At 44.5% G+C, this 21,207-nt stretch overlaps 2 protein-coding genes across 3 annotated transcripts in view; both read left to right on the top strand.

The window, feature by feature from the left end:
- LOC119650456 overlaps positions 1-15,723 on the top strand; it is a 95,171-nt gene extending 79,448 nt beyond the window's left edge. For both annotated transcript variants that reach the window (XM_038053312.1, XM_038053311.1), the window contains 2 exons: positions 15,404-15,518; positions 15,588-15,723. In XM_038053312.1, the coding sequence (XP_037909240.1) occupies positions 15,404-15,502 (99 nt within the window). In that variant the 3' untranslated portion in view covers positions 15,503-15,518; positions 15,588-15,723. The remainder of the gene's footprint in view (positions 1-15,403; positions 15,519-15,587) is intronic.
- Positions 15,592-21,207, top strand: part of LOC119650445 — an 809,140-nt gene continuing 803,524 nt past the window's right edge. The window contains exon 1 of the mRNA XM_038053300.1: positions 15,592-15,723. Within this exon, the coding sequence (XP_037909228.1) occupies positions 15,617-15,723 (107 nt within the window). The 5' untranslated portion in view covers positions 15,592-15,616. The remainder of the gene's footprint in view (positions 15,724-21,207) is intronic.

The following is a 21,207-nucleotide window of genomic DNA, read 5'->3' as shown; positions in this document are numbered from 1 at the left end:
AGGGCCTTGAAGTGTGTTAGATCACTTCATTCAAGGCAGTAATGGTACACTACAGGATTATAGTGCCCTATAGGAGGCATTGTGGTCAGCATTGCGCTCGCCGAGGATTATTACCCTGATTTGACTTACAGCTGAGTCGACTAATATCAGACTTCAAATCACGATACAAATTCCACTGCCACTAGTGAGATTTGAACGGCGGCCTTCCGTACAATACCCTTGAGCTATCCGAGCACGGCTCGGCCTTGCGCCACCTATATTTGGTAGCCTTCTCGCAATCAGTGCTCCAATGATATCTGCGTTGAGGCTAAACCTCAAATCATATGCACAGTCCACATGTGATTTGAGGTTTAGCCTCTGGTCTTACTTACCTCATGTCATAGACTGCTTCCTTCACATGAAGCTCGACTTTTTCGAGGAGGCATGTAACAACTGTCACACCAATGTCTCGGCCAAACCAATGGAGGTCACACCAGCAGGTAGGTCAGTACTTCGTAATACACAATAATCTACAAAAGTGGGCTTAGGATGGACCCTTGTGAAATTCCACATGCCGTTTGAACACCTCGGCAAACATATTTGACGCTATATACACTTCTCTTTGTATTGTTTGTGTAGCTGCTCGTGTCCAGATCGGTTTCTGTTTCGTTAGCTACATCTTCTGGCCTTGAGGCAGGTCTTGCGGCATTCGCCGGTTTCAGAGTTCCACTAGAAGTTCGGTGCTCGTTTCTGGGAACCAGTGCACCTTGGCATAGGTGCATCGCATGCTCGTCGTAACTTTTCACTAGGAAGCCTTATCATTGGCGTTTCCTTCTAGCGGTGTGTTTTGCAGCAGAACCTCTTTGAAAGTATGTTCGTCAAACCTGTTAACTGCCCATTTGACAGCTGTCTTCCGGAACCAATTAATTTCTATAAACTGCTTGATTTCGAAAATTATGGCCTGATGGTCGCTGTGTGTGTAATTTTCGCTAAGGTGCTATTGGAGATCTTTCGCTAAAGTGTCATTAACGGATTTGGCATCTATTAGCGACTCTCCCCCCCCCCCTTCTTTGAAAAGTGTTAGCGCATCCAGTGTGTGCTAGAACAAGATTCATAGCAGAAAAAGCTTCAAGTAATACACGCCCTCATGCGTTCGTTTATCGGCTGCCCCATTTTTCAGCCCATGCGTTAACGTTGCCAGCTATGATGGTTGGGTTATGGTCTCTTGCATCCTTCGCTAACCTCACCACGGTTGATTGGAACTCCTCCATTGCGATATCGGCCCCAACAAAGTTAATAATAGTTTGTTATATTTTGAAAATCTACTGAACATCAATTTGAAAATCGGATACATTCAACGTAAGGGAACCATCGTGTAGCCGGGGTAGACGGGGATAGCGAGGACTCAAATATAGAAACAGGATTTTATGCTTTTTATATGGCCCTACAAACTACTCAGGTTTTCCAGGTTTTAATGGTGAACTTGATGTGTGGGAGATATCACACAGTGCAGCATTTATAGAGGTATCACGTTGCTGAGTACCATCTATAAGATATTCCCCGCTACTTTGCTAGGCCGGATAGCCCCATACGCCCAGAACATCATTGGCCCATACCAAAGAGGCTTCACTCCAGGCAAATCAGCAACAGATCAGATTTTCTCTCTGCGGCAAGCGATGGAAAAACTGTTAGAATATGGACAACAGTTGCACCATCGGTTCATCGACTTTAAAGCCGCCTATGATAGCATAGCCAGGGTAAAACTGTACAGGGCCATGAGAGAATATGGTATCTCGACGAAATTAATAAAACTGACTAGGGTGATCCTGACCAGTGTGTGAGGCCAGATAAAAGCAGCAGGATCACTCTCAAGACCATTCGACATCAACAACGGTCTACGACAAGGGGATGCCCTATCATGCGTCCTCTTTAACCTGGCCCTCGAGAAAGTGATCCGTGATGCTGATATAAATGCAAGAGGTACGATCCTCTTTAAGTCCACCCAACTACTGGCCTATGCTGACGATATCGACATCACGGGAAGAACCACCCGAGACGTACAAACTGCCTTCATTCAGATCGAGCAGGCGGCGATTGGTGCGAGATCTTGGGCTGCACATCAATGAAGGCAGGACAAAATATATGGTGGCAATGTCAGCACCGAAGACGAATCAACCAACAATATCAAACCGCACTGGTCAAACAGGAAGAATAAGGATAGGAGAATGCAACTTTGAGACCGTTGATAATTTCTCCTATCTAGGGTCGAAAATCACAACCGATAACTGCTACGATGATGAAATCCGCGCACGGTTGTTGGCAGCCAACAGAGCCTATTTCAGTTTACAAAAACTGTTTCGCTCGAAACGTCTAACCATAGGGTGAAAGCTCTTACTGTACAAGACTATGATCTTGCCAGTCCTCATGTATTCCTGGGAAACGTGGGTTCTTAACAAGAAAAACTGTTGACGGCGTTCGAGAGAAGAATCCTCCGAAGAATTTTTGGCCCCCTACATGAGGATAGACGATTCCGTAGCCTACACAACGACGAAATTTATGAGCGATACCATGACCGTCAGGTTGTGTTTAAAATCCGGCTCAATAGGCTACGGTGGGCGCGTCACTTAATCCGTATGGATGAGGATGATCCCACCCGGAAAGTCTAGGAAGCAGACCCTGCCTAAGATGGAGCGGTGGCGTAAGCCAGGACGCCAAACAGCTATCAAGGATATCGAATTGATGGACCTCGGCGCAAAACCAGGATGTCTGGAGTTCCTTATTAAGGCAGGCCTAGGCCGGATACCGGTTGTTGCGCGGTTGATGATGATGATGATTTCTGCTCCCTAAAATCTGGACGAGAAGTGTAGGTTGTATTTCTACTATTACCCAGAAAAGCAAAGTGCAGGAAATGCTAAAGGGGCCGAAGAAAGTACATCCCCTAATATGCAGTTTTCAAAATTAGACCCTTGTGCTTTGACAAACAGGTGATCACGCGTTTGCCAATTATTAAAAACCTTCTGGAAATAATTTGCCAGAATGCTTCCGGGAGTCCTTGTTACAATGGCTTTGGACGCCTTTTATGGAGTCGAAATTTGACATTCCATTTACGAGTGGTACACGAAACACAACAGATACACTGATGATGGTTTGAAAAATGCCATAAGAAAGGCTCCTAAAAATTTCTCCTGCATTCGACATCCTCGACGAGTTCATACCCCTCCCGAAGGTTTTCTTAACGGTTTTTCCAAGTTTGAAGCAAAACCTCACGCTATAGGGCTTATTGAGACTTTACTGCATGGTGGCCTAAACAGTTGTTCACAGAAAATAGAGTGCTCACTTTTCCAAGGTGCCTAGTTTTTTCCGACTCCACTCGGCGGACTCCACTCCGTCACTTTGTTTCATCCACAGAAAATCAGGCCTACTACTTTTTGATATCACCATGGATAACAATGTATTTTACCAGCTTCATCAGCCCTAAGAGAGCGTGTTCCAATAGAATGTGCTCTTGACCTGGTTATTTGTCTTTGGCCCTCTTGTGGGAGTTTCATGGTGGTTGCGGTTGTGCCCATATCGCGAGCAGATGTCGTTGTGGGCTCAAGCGTGGAGTTGCGCTGTGCAATTCGGCGCCGCCTTTTATTTATGACAGATATTTTAGATAGGCCTTGCATACACTGGTACGAATACTGAGCCCGCATCAGTACCGCTGTGCCAATCATGAGGGATGCTGATTGTGGTTTCCAAATCAATCCGTGTCCGAAGAGGACCGAATGACTTTCTACTCAACCCTCGATTTAGCGATTGCGGTCTTTAAAATGTCTGATTAGTCCTTATTTGTATTAAAATGTGGCACGCCAGTTTGGTGCTTAAGAAAAACTGGTAGTTCTTCATTTGTAATTACTAACTGACTCTTTAAGGGCGGAAAATAGATTGCTTAATATCCAATCGGATGTATCTTTCAAGTATAGATAAATTTACATACTTTATTCCAGTTCCCTCAGGAGGACTTTTAGAAGGCATAGAGAAGCAACAAGACTCCACATACATAGGAGTTCAATGCTTCTATATGGTCCTACGAACTTATTAGGTTTTCCAGTTTTTAATGGTGAACTTGATACCAGTTCATCTATTTTCACAATTGTACTCAATAATTCACACTCGCTTGCTACTAATTTTTTTCTCAGCTATTTTCCACAACCTTCCCGAGAAAAGAATTCTTCTCTATTTGTTCCGTGTAACTTCAATGCCATAGCGGAGACCGTGAAACACCCAAGTTCATAATGAGAAGTCGAGACAATAGGTTGGTTCATTATCCTTACTTTTATCACTCTCACCCACCTATTGACTCCTTAACGAAGCACTTGACGGCAATTAAGCTCAAGACATTTGATATCCTGTCATCATTTATAAACTTGTACCGTTGTATAACCATTTAGACAGCTACAAAATGGGCGAAAGAGGAGAAGAAAATAAAATATCCAAACAAAAGGGCGTTCTTTCCCTAGTTGAAAGGGAGTGGAAAAAAGAAACAATTCGTGGATGAGATCTTGAAAGCGGAAGAATTTGGTTTTGATGTTTTCGACTCGGTTTAACTCCATTTTGTGCTTAGGTAGTTCCAGAGTGCTATGTGGTGGCACAAGGGATGATGACGAGGATACGAGGAGTCATGGAAAGAAAGTACTCACCTGCAAATGAAAGGCTTTCGGTTCTGTGTTGGCATTCTTCAATCATGTGTTTACATCCTCGTATGTATGAAGGGAGCGAATTCCCATCCTCATTTAAATTTGGACAAATCATGAAGGGACTATTCCTCCGTCCCTTACTGGCCTTTTTATTTTAAATTCGCATGCGGCACCAGCTTCGAATTAATTTCTGACAAATGAAAGAAAACTTTCCAAAAATCAAATCATTTTTCACCCTCCTTAGTGTGCTCTTCAAATCTGTCAATTGTCTTTCCCATGAACGCCCCAAATTCATGTTGCTCCAAGTTATTATCTCCTTGATTTCGGATTATATCGTTTCCCATCAGGAATGGCTTTATTCGCCTTTTGTAATTTCCTATTACAATTCACAAACACAAACGTCAAATAATTAAAAGTTTCCGAATACTAATTACATAGCATCATACCAAAATGTTGTACGGCGAAAAGGGTAAGGGTCGAATGCATTGGAGTAGCACGGGGTTTGCATTTGACATTTAGGCACGATTTACATTTTGGGGGGTATTTTGTGCTTTTTGAAAAAGATGTTTCTCTCACAGATATTTCATTTACAATAGCCCTGGGTATATTTGGAGATATATGTTTATCGAAAAGCCTCACTTGGTGTTGTCTGAATCCCCTAAAATAATTTTTTCCCTTTCTTGGACTCACACTACTTTCAGTTTACCAGCGGTTTCGACAGGACAGATCTAATATATGCAGGTTTGGGGGTCCCCTTTAAAAAGTTCGTAAATGTACTACAAAAGTATATTTTCTTTTTTGAGTAGGGTAGGTGAATGCGTTTCGGCACAGGGTGTTAGACTCCCGCAACAGCACGTTGTCGGACTATCAACTAAACACCTCCCTGTCATCAGGGAACTAGCCTGGAACCGTTTGACACTTTACTTCGGGCTAGCACTCCCACTCTCCCCGCTTTGGGAGTCTTCAAGTCGGGGAATTCCTTTCACTATCGGGAGGGGAGCGGAGGAAGGGAGTTTTTAGTTCAGGGAACCCCTTACTATCCGATACCTCCGCCGGTCGAGTTCAATCTTCTTCGCAATAAAAAGAGCCCAAACATAAAGCGCAATACGATTCCAGCTGCCAGCGTTCTTCAAAATCTCTCTGACAATGTTGTCTGGAGAGAGCTCCCCTGTGTCTGCATAAAGCTGCTGACGAAATCCGTCCCAACTTTCGCGTTGTTCATCGCGGTGTATTCAGCGTCGTCCGCCACTCCATTGCAGAACACACAATCAGGAGATTGCGTCTTCCCAATCCTGTGCAGGTAAGACTGAAAACCTGGATGCCCACTTAGAAGTTGGGTAAGGAATTAATCAATCTCACCGTGCGCTCGGTTCAACCACGGGTCTAATTTTTTGATGAGCCACGCAGTCCATCTGCCCCTTAGCTCATTTTGCCAAGAGAGTTGCCACTCGGTAAGGGAGCATAGACGTTCTTCACGGGCAACCACCTCTCTTAGGTTCTCACCCTTACGGCGGTAGATAGCTTTGCGTACTTAGCAAGGAGGGCAACGGGGATCACCTCCGCGATCACCATCACAGCCGGTTCGAAGACAGCGCGATAAGCAGATACCACTCGCAAAGCTCCCCGTCTCTCCACTTGAGCCAGGCGCTCACGATGCACCTCCTTGTCAAGGGCATCAGGCCATACCTCCGCGCCATAGAGCAGAACCGACTGGATTGCTCCGATAAGGAGACGTCTCCTAGTGGATGTAGGGCCTCTAATATTCTCCGTTAGCTGACTCAAGGCCGAGACTTCAGTTGCAGCACTGCCCGCTGCTGCTGTGATTTGGTCGAAGAAGCTCATCTTCGAGTCGAGCATTAAACCAAAGTATTAAACCAATGGTTTTCACTCTATAGTCAACTCGCCGGTCGATATGGGACGCAGGGTCAGGATTCTCCTTCTGGTCAAGATGACTGCTTCGGTTTTTTTCCAGTCATCCATCCGCTTACCCATCACATCAATATGCCAAGTCCGCTTTGTGCCTGTTCAACATACATCCGGCAACAAGTGCCGCAACGTCGTCTGCATTACCAACCAGGCGAGAATCGTTGGGCATATCGAGTCTCAGCAGACTATCATAAGAAGCGTTCCAGAGGTCCGTCCCTAGGATGGATCCCTGTGCTACTCCCGACGTGGTTTCCATCCTCCTTTGACCCTCTAGCGTCTCGTAGAGCAGGGAGCGGTCTTTCAGATAATCCCTGAATATCCGCAAGAGATAGCTTGGCATATGAAATGAGTTTTCTAGTGTGCCTAGCATGTCTGTCCATCTTACGGATTTGAAGGCATTTCTGATATCAAGCGTTATAAGGAGCACTATCTGTCGAGAGTGGCGGCTGTGTTCCTCGGCTCGCTGAACCACATCAACGACCTCCATAGCAGCATCCAATGTAGATCTCCCTGTTCTGGACCCGAACTGCTTTGGGGATAAGTTCCCGGCAGCGGGGATCGCTCCAGCGAGTCCACTTCTGATGAGCTTCTCGAGCACTTCTCCGTGCCGTGTGAAGCATACACAGCGGTCGGTATGCAGACGGGACCTCCGGGTCCCCTTTACCTTAGATCAGCGCGAGTCTGGCCACTTTCCAGAAACAAGGAAAAATGTCCTTCTTGAAGCAAACATTGAACGCTTCAAGCAGCACTTCTGGTCGTTAGCGGAACACCAGTTTGTAAACTTCTGTCGAGATGCCACCAGGAGCTGGTCCCTTCTTGTTTTTAATAGTGAGAACCGCTTTTTCGAGCTCTCTTATTATGAAAAGGGGGCAAACTTCAACGCTTTCCGGGTATTTACATCAATCCGTACAGAGTGTCTGGGAAACAATGCCCGCACGATGCGGTCCATCGGGTCGTTACTTAGTATGCATGGCCTCCGCAGAGTCCTGATTTTCCGCGTGACAAGCTTATAGCCAAGTCCCTTCGGGTCCTCATTCACCCCCTTAACAAAATTGTGCCAGCGGCGAGCTTTGCTTTTATTTATAGTGCTGCGGAGTCTCCTTTTTGCTGATCTATACCGTGCCTTTATGGCACATGCCTCCTCTTTGGCGTGCAAACGTTGTGCCAAACGGCAGAGCGTATGACACTCCCTATTACTGTTCTATTAAAAAAATCACCAGTTCTTCTTGGCATTTTTTCCAGTGAACGAAGAGGTGTTTAACTGCGACGTGTTAAATGAAGAGGGTTGTTAAAGGTGGGGCAAAAGTAATTACCAAATGTTCTTTTGCTGTATTTGTTTTTAATGGAAAGCTTTGGTTCTGCTTGCGAAATTGGTTTATTTATTCTATCAAGTCGACCAAGTGGCCGCCGCTAGAGTTGACAACCATATGGACCTATTTTATGGCATTTTCCATCACTTTTCCCAGAACTTCGGGTGACAGGTTCTGGCATTCCTGACGAATATTCTCTTTTAGTGCTTCAAGAGTCTGATGCCTGCTGATGTATATCCGTGACTTCAAAAAACCCCATAAAAGGAAGTTTGCAACAAATCACGAAAACGGAAATGCCTCCTCCAGAATATCAGTTGTGATTCGAGCAGTGTGCGCCATTGTATCGTCCTGTAGGAACCACATATTCTCCAGTCCCAATTCATCCAATCGAGGAAGGAGAAAATCGGTAATCATGGCTCTGTTACGCGCGCCGTCCACAGTTGTCGTTTGACCTGCGGCGTTCACAAAGAATGATGACCAGCATCCAGCGTAAACAGCACACTACGCAGTAACTTTAAGAAGGTATAATGGCTCTTCGTGGGTAATACACGGATTTTGGGCGCCCCAGAAATGATTATTTTGTTTATTCACGTAACCGCTAAGATAGAAATGAGCCTCAATTTTCCAAAAAAAATCGTCCTCTCTTCTTCGCTGCGATTCAGGATGGCTTGAGCGTAGGTTAAGCGCGTTTGATGGTCAACAGCTAACAACTGATGCACTGGCTGCACTTTCTAAGAGAATATCTTCAAATCATCCACGAAAATAACGCTTAGGGACCGCCGGCTAATGCCCAATTGCGTGTCATCTCGTCTGGTCGATGTTTTGGACTCCACTTCGACATCTTGGGCCACAAAAGGGATAATCTTAGCAGAACGGCTGCTCCGGGCCCAACCAGTTTTGAAAGCAACTCTTGTTACCCAAGTCTCTTCAAGGTGAGTGGCCAAACACCGCAGTATTCGTCAAGTTAACTGACGAATTGTTGCGAAAAAAAAAATGAAAACAATCATTCTGTGTTCTTGCGGAGTAAACCGATGCATGACCTATCGATTGGTATTCTGCGTTTGTTCAGTTTTCAAATGTCAAAACCGAAATGACAATTGACGCCATTTGCAAAAGTTACAGACTTTCCCAATAGTCAATGGGGAGTCAAGTGGGCATAAAGGCCTTGGTCATAGCTTCATGGGGGTTGAATTGTCGATGCGTTAGTCCTAGTTTAGAAGGGCCAAATCTCATAAGGACAAGTCAACACTATAAAATAAAGCTCACACCATTTTCTCTATTACTACGCAAAATAGATTTATGAAATGTTCTCGGACAATATTATGTTGGGGGAGGATACCTGGATACTTTAGCCCTTGACAGTGTACATATGATCCTCGAAACTGTGCAATCAACCTTTTGTGTAATAGATTTCAACTGGTCTTATGTTTTAAGGGCAAGTACTTTAACGATGATGTGTTTCATAGTAAAAAGTGAGTTTCTGGTCCTTTCATCCCAAATACTGGTGATCAATTGTTCTGACCCATTAAAGTAACTTGACTGACCAAAATTTCGCAAAGTAGTCGCTAAACTATGAACTAGTTATTGGGACTGCGAATTTCAAACTGGCTAAATTACAGTATCAAATTTAAGACCCCGTAATCACCATGATTACCACAAAGTTTATCTTGTCGAAACGTAGGAGGACTGAGTATTCTGACAGGTCATAATTGTATAAATGTCAAACTCTTGTATATTACGTCTACATTCACTAGAAGTTACTTCTATCTTTCTATCAAGTTTTGCGAGTCGGCGGACAGGACTCGAAGTCTTATTGAGACTGTTAATAAATGTCATTTTTGACATTTGTCACCACATTCTCATGACAGGCCGTTAGCTGTTTCTTCACAATGACGCACATCATTCCGACCCAGCAGAAATTGCACAGATTCAGCGAAGCAAGTCGACTACGTGATCCCGCCAATGAGGGTCACTTTGCGAATCTGACGCTTCGCGAACCCTTTTTTGTAGCAACCGGCTCATCGAACGCTTTCAGCATCAACAAGGAAACCCATTTGGGCCCGTCTCGGACGTCGAGCTTGAACGAGTACTCGCCTCGTTCCAGCACTTTAAAGGGGACCTCGTATGGTGGTTACAGCGGCCTCCCAGGAGCGTCCCTCCAAATGAAGACCTTCGTAGACGTCTCAAGGTCCCTGGGGGTGTGGACCTCCGCTGTCGTGACTCGGGATAGTGGAGCTGGACGCATCTTCGAAACTGCGTCCCTGAGCAGACGCAGGATCCCTGAGTCGCTTAACCCTACCCTGATACTCAGCACAGGGTCAACGGGTAGGCGCAGATTCTCCCCGTACACCATCTCCGCGGGGTTGGCCGTGAATTCCTCTTGTTGGGCTGTGCAGAGGCCGAGGAGGACGAAAGGCAAGGACCGCGACCAAGACGGATCATCGCGAGTCCACAAGGCGGCCTTCAGCGTCCAGGGCCAATGTTCCAACATACCATTGGATTGTGGATGGTATGCAATAGTTCTATGCCGTTTGAAGCCAAGCTTTCATAACTCTGCATTCCCTGTCCCTCCGTATGAGCATTCAGATGTCCATAATCTCCACATGGTCGCCATTCACTGTTTGGATTAGGGACCAAATGAAATGTAGAGGACCAACAGCTGTTGGATGGTCTGCAAATACGCTGTTTCACTAAATCTTTGAACTTTTTCTTTGCAACAGAAAGCTTCTGGGGTGAAAGTGAAGGCACTTTTAACAAGATTGGGGAACTGGTAGTTTTGATGTTGTGCTGCACATCGTGCTTAACCGGCTGGGAGAAACTACTTTTCATAGTAATGTTTTGATACTTTTTGAGGAGTGCGCGAATGCAGTGGTCGGTAGCGTCCTCGAAAATTATCGAAAGAGTGCCATCTTGGCAGGTAGGAATTTTCACTGACGTCTATAATGAGATTGCGAGATCTATCAGAGCCTTGTTTTGCAAGTCCACCAGCAGCCCATAGCGACGCAGGAAGTCTGCGTCTAATATGGGGATGCTAATGCCCGCCAGAGCAAGTCCGAGACCCACATCCATCTGCTTATAGCTAGAGGTGCGGATGGGAGAAGGGTTCGCGGCCGCCAGTCGTAGGTTTTGTGGAATTAAAGTATTTGGACGGGGTATAGGGAGAACTGATATCTCGGCGCCCGTGTTGACGCCTGCTTACGGAGTCGAAGATTGTAAGATGACGTCGCTGAGGCACCCGGCGAGCCTAGTTTTTTGCTCCATTGAACGTGCATCTGGCGGTAGATTTAGTGGCTGAAGCTTTGTATTGTCGAGGCCGATAAGGGTCCTGGCGTACGACTACCTGAACGCTCATTTCAGCAAGTTGACCTCGACCGTGATTGCGCCGACGGATGGACGGACGGATGGACCGCTCAACCCTCCAGAATTTTGCCTTCACTGCACTGCAAGATTGATGGGCTTCCAAGCCACTCGCACACAAGAGTTGGAAGTAATTGTCAGGAATGTTTGCGCTTCACGTCCTGCTTCTGGGCCTAACTTGGAAATTGGGCCAGAACTGAATTTGTGCGCTTTGATAAAATTAAAAAAATCCGGCGGCTGCCTCAAAATTAAGGTTATTTCGGTTTTTAAAACAGGAGTCGGAGCTATGATATATTCTCGCCCATGTGATTACTATTATTCGCACTTTATTTATTTATACAGGGTGCGGCAGCATAACTTCCTTTTTTCAAAACTCAATAAAAACTATTGTATGCATCGGAAAATATTTATTTATTTTTTATAATGTAGGCACATGTCTAAAGTTCTTATTTACATTGTTTTGAAGATCAAATCTGTTAGGTGACGTCCCCCATTCTCCATACATTGCGTAAACCGATTTCTGGCGTTTGTCATGACTCTTGTTAGCATAGCAGGTGTTATGTTGGCAATTTCTTCTTGGATGTTGGTCTTCAAATCTTGTAGAGTTCTTGGACGGTTCACATAAACACGGAACTTCAAAAAACCCCATAGAAAAAATCACAAGAGGACAGATCGGGAGAGCGTGCCGGCCATTCCAAATCGCCTCTAATTGAGATAAGGCGCTCTGGAAAGTGTTCCCTCAAAACAGCCATCGATGCTCTTGGAGTGTGTGCTGTTGCACCGTCTTGTTGGAACCAAGTGTCCCCCAAATCCAAATTTTCTAGCCGTAGGAAAAAAAATTATGTAGCATGTTTACATACCAGTCCGAATTCACTGTCACTGTAACCTAATTTTCTCAAAAAACCAAGAACCAATAATTCCAGCTGAGGAAATTGCATACCACACTGTGACTTTCGGTAAATGCAAAGGCTTTTGATGCAACTCTTGAGGGATGGTGTCAGCCCAGTAGCGCATGTTTTGTTTGTTAACCGACCCACACAAATGAAAATGGGCTTCATCGCTAAAAAAACAACAGCACCCTCGGGAACGACATCAAGAAGAAGCTCACACGCGTTCATCCGAGCATTGAAGTCACGTTCTGAAAGTTCCTGCACTATCGCCATCTTATGGGGATGAAAATGAAGATCATCACGAAGAATTCTTCTCACAGAACGATCGGATAGTCCAAGGGCAGATGCGTGTTTGCGCGCAAAACGCCGTGGCGATCGCAACATTTACGCTCTCACTGCTTCAACGTTCTCAGGTGATCTAACGGGCCGAGGGACTCCAGTTCTTCCTTTTGTCGCAATTGCAGTTTGTCTGAATGTAGTGAACCCATGTAACAATTGATTTGCGGTCTGGGATGGGAGCCAACGGGGCTAAAATAAAGCGATTCCGAAATGCACGCTGTGTTGCAATAACCGAACATCCGCTTGAAAAGTAAACCTCAACGGCAAAGGCACGCTCCTCACTATTCCAACGCATGATGGCAACTGAACCGTGTCGGGACAAAACTTTACAGTATCCCCTCTTGAAGGAAACCACTAGCACTCCGCTATGACATCAACTAACTGAGTGGCGCGCATTTTAAAAAAGGAAGCTATGCTGCCGCACCCTGTACAAAGACCCAGTTTCATGAAATCTCGATTTATTGGGTAAAGCCTGCATCTGGGTGCGGGGCGGCGTTTGACTTCGTCTTCTTGGCCATGGCCGCAGGCAAGGGTTTGTCTGGATTCGGTGTTTACGGATAACGATTTTGGTGGAATTACAACAGTGCTAACAAGTTTGAGCAAACTTGATCATACGCTGATCAACCGCTTGGTGGAATTAGTCGCATCCATAGTTAACGAGTTCGGCTGAAATCCTATCGGCTCCTGGTGATTTATCATTTTTAAGTCGATGATTTGCACAGACTGCTTCTTGTATACTTGGTGGTGACAGTATTTGTCCATCATTTTCAGTTGGCCGGACTCCCAACTCGCCGATATTTTGGTTGTTGAGCAGTTAATCAAAATGCTCAACCTAGATATTGAAAGCATTGCTCATCTGAAGCCACGAAATCTGTCAAACGAAAGGCAAGGTGGGAGATCGTCCACGGTGAAGTATAAATTTGACTTGGCGTCATTGCTGCACAATGGCATAATAATCAGGTTTAGAATAACTTTCTCCATTGTCGAAGTTTTTCAGAGGTTCAAATTGGTCACATTTTGTATTCTCTTCGATACTGATGAGTGTCACCTAGACCATCATCAGCTATTTGTGCTCTGAATTAGGTAGAGTGGGGTGGTCCACTAACAGACCGATAGTGTGCCTCGAAATTACGACTGCTTTGAGCTGCAGACTAAGCGGTTATTCGACGATAGGAAGGCATGTTGTTTGAATCTCTTTATATACCGCCAGCTGCCGCAGCCATCACGGTTGGTAGAAACCGGGGATCCTTTAATATTTGTATTAGAGCCGTAGGAGTTCAGGCTATTTTGCGAGTCAACTACTTTTCTACCTCAGAAGGAATGACAGAAAGCCCGCATGGATGATGACTGATTGGATATTGGTGGTGACATCAGCGGTATGAACGGCGCAGGCCTCTGATAAGTGTCTGGATGTGTGTGCAGAACAAGCCCATCAGCGCCCTGTTAGTTGCATGGAGAGTAACAGGCTGCGGCAGAAGTTATTTCCGCCTATGAAAGCCTTGGGAAATGATGAGAAGATATGGTTGCAAACGTGATAGTTTCCTACACGAGTGGTGGCGTCCATTTTTACAGCCTATCACTTACCCTGCCTGCCAGTCTTGAATTTGATGATACTAGTAGCAACCTAGGTTGATCATCTTGGAGGTGGAGCTGGTTATTCTCGATATTCTGCTCAGCATACTTCTCGACAAAATCTGATTTCCGCGATCGATTGTTATATGGCCCGCCTCCTACCCTTTCAAACGGTTCCTAATTGTTGCTCATCCGGTTCCTTTTCTTTTTCCTCTGTAGTTTCCTAGGGTTCAATACAAGATTTATTTCTATTTATTATTAACGACCTCTCTCTTTCCTGCTCGAGCGGTGTGCGCCGTTGAACCGTCCGGTTGGAATCACATATTTTCTGGTCTTAATTCATTTAACTGAGGAAGGAAAACATTGGTAACCATGGTTCTGTCACGCACGCCGTCCACAGTTGTCGTTTGGCCTCCGACGCCGGCGTTTTCAAAGCAAAATGGCCCAATGACTCCTCTAGCGTAAACAGCACACCACGCAGTAACTTTGAGCGGTTGTAATGGCCCTTCGTGTATGATGCACGAATTTTCGGTGCCCCAGAATCGATTATTTTGTTTATTCACGTAACCGATGGAAATGAGCCTCATCGTCTAAAATAATTTTCCATGAAAAATCGTCCTCCTCTTTGTTGAGGCGCAGAATGGCTTCAGTATAGGTTAAACGCGTTTGACGGTCAACAGCTAACAGTTGATGCACTGCCTGTAGTTTGTAAGGGAACATCGTCAAATCTTCCATCAAAATTCTGCGTATCGGCCGCCGGCAAATGCGTGACCCAATAACGCAACAACAGCGATATCTTGAGCAAAACGGCTGTTTCGGGGCCGGCCAAAATTAGGAATATCTCGTCCAGTCTCTTCAAGGCGTGTGGCGAAAGGCCGCAGTATTCGTCCAGTTGGTGTCGGATGGCCAGAGAATCTGGTATGCCAACATATCCGACGAATTGTTCCGCAAAAAATGGAAACAAATATTCCTCATTCTTACGGAGTAAACCGACTTATGCCTTATCGATTTCTGCGTTTGTTTAATTCACAAATGTCAAAACCGAATTGACAATTGGTGCCATTTGCAAAAGTTACAATGTTTCCCAATAGAGTGATTATCTTTGCCCCACCTTATATGAGGAGTCAAATGGGCATAAAGGCCTTGGTCATCGAATCGCTTTTCAATCATCGCTGCACACTAGTCCTAGTTTAGAATGTCCAAATACGTGGAAATCTAACAGCAACAAGTCAAGACTACTAATAACTTAAATAGGCATATCTACATCTATCTCCCACTACTACTCAATCATAACATTAAATTTTCTATAAAGATGCATCTAATATATTGTTATCCTTTTTGTCCTTTTCAGAGAGGCAGCAGACATTACAGTCACAGACATAATCAAAGGTCGCAGTCCTTAAACCGCGGTCAAGCGCTCTCACGAGCAGACGTTAGCGGCATGTGGTGACACCAAGGAGCCTCAGGTAAGTTTCATATCCTTTCAGTGTATCTTATCATGGTTTAATGTTCAAAACTAATCAACTATATTTTAGGGGGTCAGGCTGGTTGTGCTAGCTGCGCTATGGGTAATAAATTGAGCTGTTCCTGTGCGCCGCTCATGCGCAAAGCTTACCGATACGAGGATTCGCCATGGCAAACTTCTCGTCGACGAGACGGCCATCTCCTGAGGTGGATATTCTTTTCTCAATGAAAATTGAATGTTGTAATATTACGAGTTTGCGTAGAATTATGAGAGTTGTAAATCTAAAAAGATATCCAAGGAGAGTTAATTGCTGACTTTTTTTTTCAACTCATTCTATTTAAAAAAAATTTTTACTAATAAATTCCTAACAAATTAATATAATTTAAAAGAATATGGAAATTAAAATAGATTAATTGGAGAATACAATTTGCAACTAGTATAAAAATAATTCAGTATCTTTCTAGATAAAAAAGGGAAAGTCGCATAAAATATATGTCAAATTGGAATAAAAACTAGAAATTTGGTTAAAAATATGAAAAAAAAAATCTAAAGGTTTTGACATATTCAGATAAAGAGAGAGATTGTACAGATAACAAAATTTTATCAAAATAAGAAACCTCTTGGTATCTTCTTAGATCCCTACAGTTAGCGAGTGAAAGACGTTTTTGCCAAACACTGAAAATTTTTGTCAGATATTGGAAAGAATCTCATTTAGTGTGTATGAATTGAATGACTTTTTCTTCTTAGAGTAGATATTAACGCGGTTCGTTGAAAAATCAGTAACTTTAAAATGTTAAATTCTTACAAATTTATTGAAATTAGTCACCAGAAATCATCCTTAATTTTAGGAGATAAAAAAATTCGCAATATTCTGAGGGGGCTACTTACCCTATTTGCCTTCTTCTGTTGCATCAAACCTGGGGGTCTTCACCATGGTCTCCAACCACTATTGGTCTCCAAGTCACTATTCACCGCGTCCACTCCTTTCCACACTGCGTTTAATCGTCCAATCATGCAATTTCCCCATCTCTTCTCTTCTTCAGTTGGACGCGCCCCGAAGTTATCCTGCCTATGCTTTCGTCCTATATCTACACCTTCCTCAAATCTGTTGTTACTTGTAGGACGGTTGTCGACACATTGGCTAACAGTAGCCTGTGGTTCTTTGCAATTTTCGGTCGTTCCTCAGGTATTTGCCGGAATTTAACCAAAAAAGGGACATTCCAAGGAGACATTTGATGTACAGCTTGGTCTCTGCTACATACCGCACGGCAAGAGACCTTAACACTTCTTTGACTCACGACTATTGACTAATGCCGCCTCAGACTTTTGTTTCGGCAGGTGTAATCCATGTGATATCAGTTATTCCTTGAACAGCCTGGTCGATATCTCACATGTTCAAACAACATCCTTAAGATAAAGACGACTTGTAGTTTCGTCCAGGGTAAAGGCAACTGATTAGACAGTTCTATCCTGAAAAAAGGGGACGGAAGTGATGAGGCTTATGAGTTACCTCTGGCTGAACGAAACTACGAATTGTCTGTTTTTTTGAAAATTGGGGGCTTTGTTTAAAACGAGGGTACGTGATCCAAAAAAGTGGAAGATAGTTTCCTTAAATGTGTCTAACACTCCATGAAGTGCAAAGCATAGTCAGGGCTCACACACTTCCAAATACAATATCCCTAAGATGTTTGCCTAACTCTACAATCATGATGTAGTAGACATTACCAATAAATGAAGCTTATCGCGGGAGTTTCATCCGTACCAAATAGTCGAAAATCACATTCCTGGACAAAGGACCTTAGGCTTTCTACCGGTTACCGAATATAAAGTTCAACTGGTTCTACGATGGTATCATTAAAGAGCATACTATCTGTGAAGTTGTCTCTGGAGACTTAAGTACGTGCACGTGGACACATCCAGCCATTTTAGGAACCTTCTAATATAGATCTGAGAGCATTCCTCACACTGACTGAGAGCATTCCTCACAATGACGATAACAATTAATCAATCTTCTTCTTCTTCTTCTTTTTCTTCAAACTTTGTCCCGTTCACAAGCGGGGTCGGCTCGTCGTGATCGGCTTCGCCATTCGGCTCTATCGAATGCCTGATCTCGGTGCAATCTCGAGGCTTTCAAATCCCCATCCAGCGTATCAAGCCACCGTTGCTTAGGTCTGCCTTTTGGTCGTTTACCATCGACTTCGATGTTCAGACCAATCTTGGCAAGTGAATTCCCGTTAGCACGAATTGCGTCACCATACCATCAAAGACGCCTCTCTCGCAACTTTTCCACGATCGGTGCAACCCCATAACGATCGCGGATATCCTCATTTCGGATGTGATCTAAACGTGTCACGCCACTAGTCCAACGTAGCATCTTCGTCTCCATTACCGCGAGACGCCGTTCATTGTCTTTTATGGTCGGCCAACACTCAGAACCATAGAGAGCGACTGGACGGACGACATTGCGGTAAATTTTCGATTTGAGACGTTCGTTGATACGTCGATCACAAAGGACACCAGTTGTGGAGCACCACTTCATCCAGGTTGCGTTAATGCGTGAAGCAATTTGATAACGCAGCTCTCCATGGGCTGATAGCGTTGACTCGAGGTATTTAAATCGCTCAGTTCTGGTCAGATCACTGCCGCTGACAGTGATTGTGCCTGTTTCATGGGGATCGGTCGTCAAAAATTCAGTTTTGTTTAAATTCAATCTGAGACCGTGTTGCATGAGTCGATCATTCCATTTTTGAACAAGTTGCTCGAGATCATTTTTGCTATCAGATGCTAGGAAAATATCATCTGCATAAAGCAGTGTGTAGGGCGCTGGACGTTGGATATCCCGTGTGACGGTGTCCATAACAAGGACAAAGAGGAGTGGTGAGAGGGCACTTTCTTGATGAACACCAACAGAGACACGAAGCGGTTTTGATACACTCGCCATACTTCGAACATTACTTTTCAAATCGTGGTGGAGCAATTCAACCCAGCGCACGAGTTCTTCTGGCACGAAGTGTTGTCGTAAAGCATACCAGATGAGTTCGTGTGGTACATGGTCAAACGCTTTCTCTAGATCCAGAAAGGCAATGTAAAGAGGGCGATGCTTCTCACGGTGTTTCTCCATGAGTAACCGCGCAGCGTGTATTGCGTCATTAGTTCCGCAGTTCTTGACAAATCCGGCTTGATTCACGGTTATTTCAACGATTTCGCGAATACGGTTGTCAAGAATGCGTTCAAAAATCTTCATGGTATGGGAAAGTGGCCGGATCGGACGGTAATTTGAACATTCTGCTGGGCTACCTTTCTTTTTCCATATTGGAACAGTGGTACTTTCTTGCCAGTCAGATGGTGTTCTTCCTTCCTGAATAACCCGGTTAAAGAATTCACTGAGCCACAGTGTTGGGTCCCAGCTCTTCGCTTTCCAGAGCTCAGATGCGATGTCGTCAGGTCCTTTTGCTTTCCCCGATTTCATTTGTTTTATTGCCTCCTCGACTTCATTTGCGCTGAGTGGTGGAACTGCTCCAAATGTCGGCAATGATTGTGGAAGTGGAGGATGAGCAAATTCTTCAGTTGAAATCTGCTCGAAGTATTCTCGCCATCTATCCGTTGCGGCTCGATTGTTGGTAAGCAAAGTACCGTTCTTGTCATTAACACAAGAGAAGTGTTCGATATCCTGTGTGTGTTCATCACGGCTTTTAGCAAGTCGATACAGATCTCTCTTGCCATCCCGAGTGTCCAGTTTATCGTAAAGATTTTTGAAATGGTTCGCTTGGGTGACAGCGACCGCTTTCTTTGCTTCCCGGTTGGCATTCTTATAAATTTGCCAATTAGCAGGCGTTTTATCGTCGAGAAATTTGTGGTAGAGGTGTTTCTTTTCACGGACCTTCATTTCAACATCATCATTCCAAAGCCAAGTATCTCGGTTGATGTACCGCTTACCCGGCTTGATGACCCCAAGGGGTGCAGAGGCCGCTTTGTGGATCGTGTCTTTTATGTGGTTCCATGATTCTTCCACATTCGTAATGGTTGGCAATCGTATGAGTGAGACCGTTTCTTCTTTCTTCTCACCAAATCGCCACCATTTAATGCGCGCCGGGCCAGTGCGTTCCTCACGCCGTTTTATCGGTGGCTTAATTCGCAGGACAGCAATCAACGGCCGATGTTGAGGTGCGATGGTCTAATAGGGAACGACTTTGCAATCAGTGACAGTGGTAAAATGTTGGCGTCTTATGAGAATATAGTCGATTTGCGTTTTATTGTTCCCAAAATGTGGGAAGATGAGACAATCGTTTAATGAAGCATGTATTCATAAGTACAAGGTCATGGGTGTCCGCAAAATCGATTATACGCTCGCCACCTTCATTGCGCGCTCCGAACCCCTTTCCCCCATGGCACCTGTTACCGTCTGCCTTTTCACCCACATGACCATTAAGGTCGCCGGCAATGATTATGTAATCGTCAGCAGGCACGTGACAAGTCTTTTCATCGAGAAGTTGCCAGAAGGCATCTTTCTCGACATCAGGTCGACCTGTTTGTGGTGCATACGCTGTGAAGAAGTGAATAGTGCGGTCAGCTGATATAATGGTGAGCTTCATCAGCCGATCATCAAATCGTTCGACTTCCTTAATGGCATCACGGAAACCCTCTGAGATGGCAATCCCAACACCATATTGAGTGTGTGGGTTACCAAAATAGAGAAGTTTGTAGCCATTTTTACCGCGTTCGCGTTCAATGTCACAGCTTTTGGATAACAATTAATCAATAATTACTTCTACTGCCAGTTTGACCATTGCATCGACGGAATCCACTGTTAATTGGACACTCCGAAAACTGTACTGCTGCTTCGAAGTATCTCCTGCTTCCTTTTCACCTTTTCACGTCAAACATCTATGAACACCACTCATTCGTCCGGCATTATTTTCTGCCCCAAGGATACACACCTAGTCCCCATTATACGAACTAGTTGACAGTCTAGCTTGACAGTCGCTATGTGGACAACGTTAGCTTACTTGCCAGGTCATTTCTCTCATTAGCGCACCACCTAAGAAAGTAATATTTGCTACTGAGCGGAAGATGGAGGTACTTCTGATATTAGTAAGCATAACATTCAGCACGAAAAGCCTTCCTGTGATGTCATCCCTTTGGCGCTGCTTCTTCATAGTGAACCATTGGTTGAAATTGTTCACGATGACAATGAAGGATCATCCACTTGTATCTAACACTATTTAATATAATAGTCGCTCATATTTCACATTATACTATGCGGAGCGTAGTGATTATAGACATGAACCCCCTTCTTACAAATCCAATGCTAGGAATTGTGGATATTCCCCAAAGTTGGTAGTTTCTAGTCGTCAAAATTACTCTCACTCACCCAATTCCAGTAACTTGTCTGCCCACACGGCCGGTTAGATGATGATCTCTGTTTATGTACCACGGTATCGTTTTTATTACTCCTTTATTGCGGTGATAATTCCGTTTGGAATTTGAAATTTATCATCATCAACAGTGCAACAATCAGTATCCAGTCTAGGCCTAAAATTGGTGCCTGCAATATATCTTCACTTGTCGTGGTCTCGTTAATATCCATACACATCAATCAATCGCCATCAATCGCCTCCTTATGACCTCCTTTCCTGAGGATCTGAACTCTGCATTAAGCACCCTTTCATTCTGTGTCCTCTGAAGCTCCA

This window comes from Hermetia illucens, chromosome 2, assembly GCF_905115235.1.
Source record: "Hermetia illucens chromosome 2, iHerIll2.2.curated.20191125, whole genome shotgun sequence".
Lineage (NCBI taxonomy): Eukaryota > Metazoa > Arthropoda > Insecta > Diptera > Stratiomyidae > Hermetia > Hermetia illucens.
Note: the sequence above shows the minus strand (reverse complement) of the source record. Positions and strands in the feature narration are given on the sequence as shown.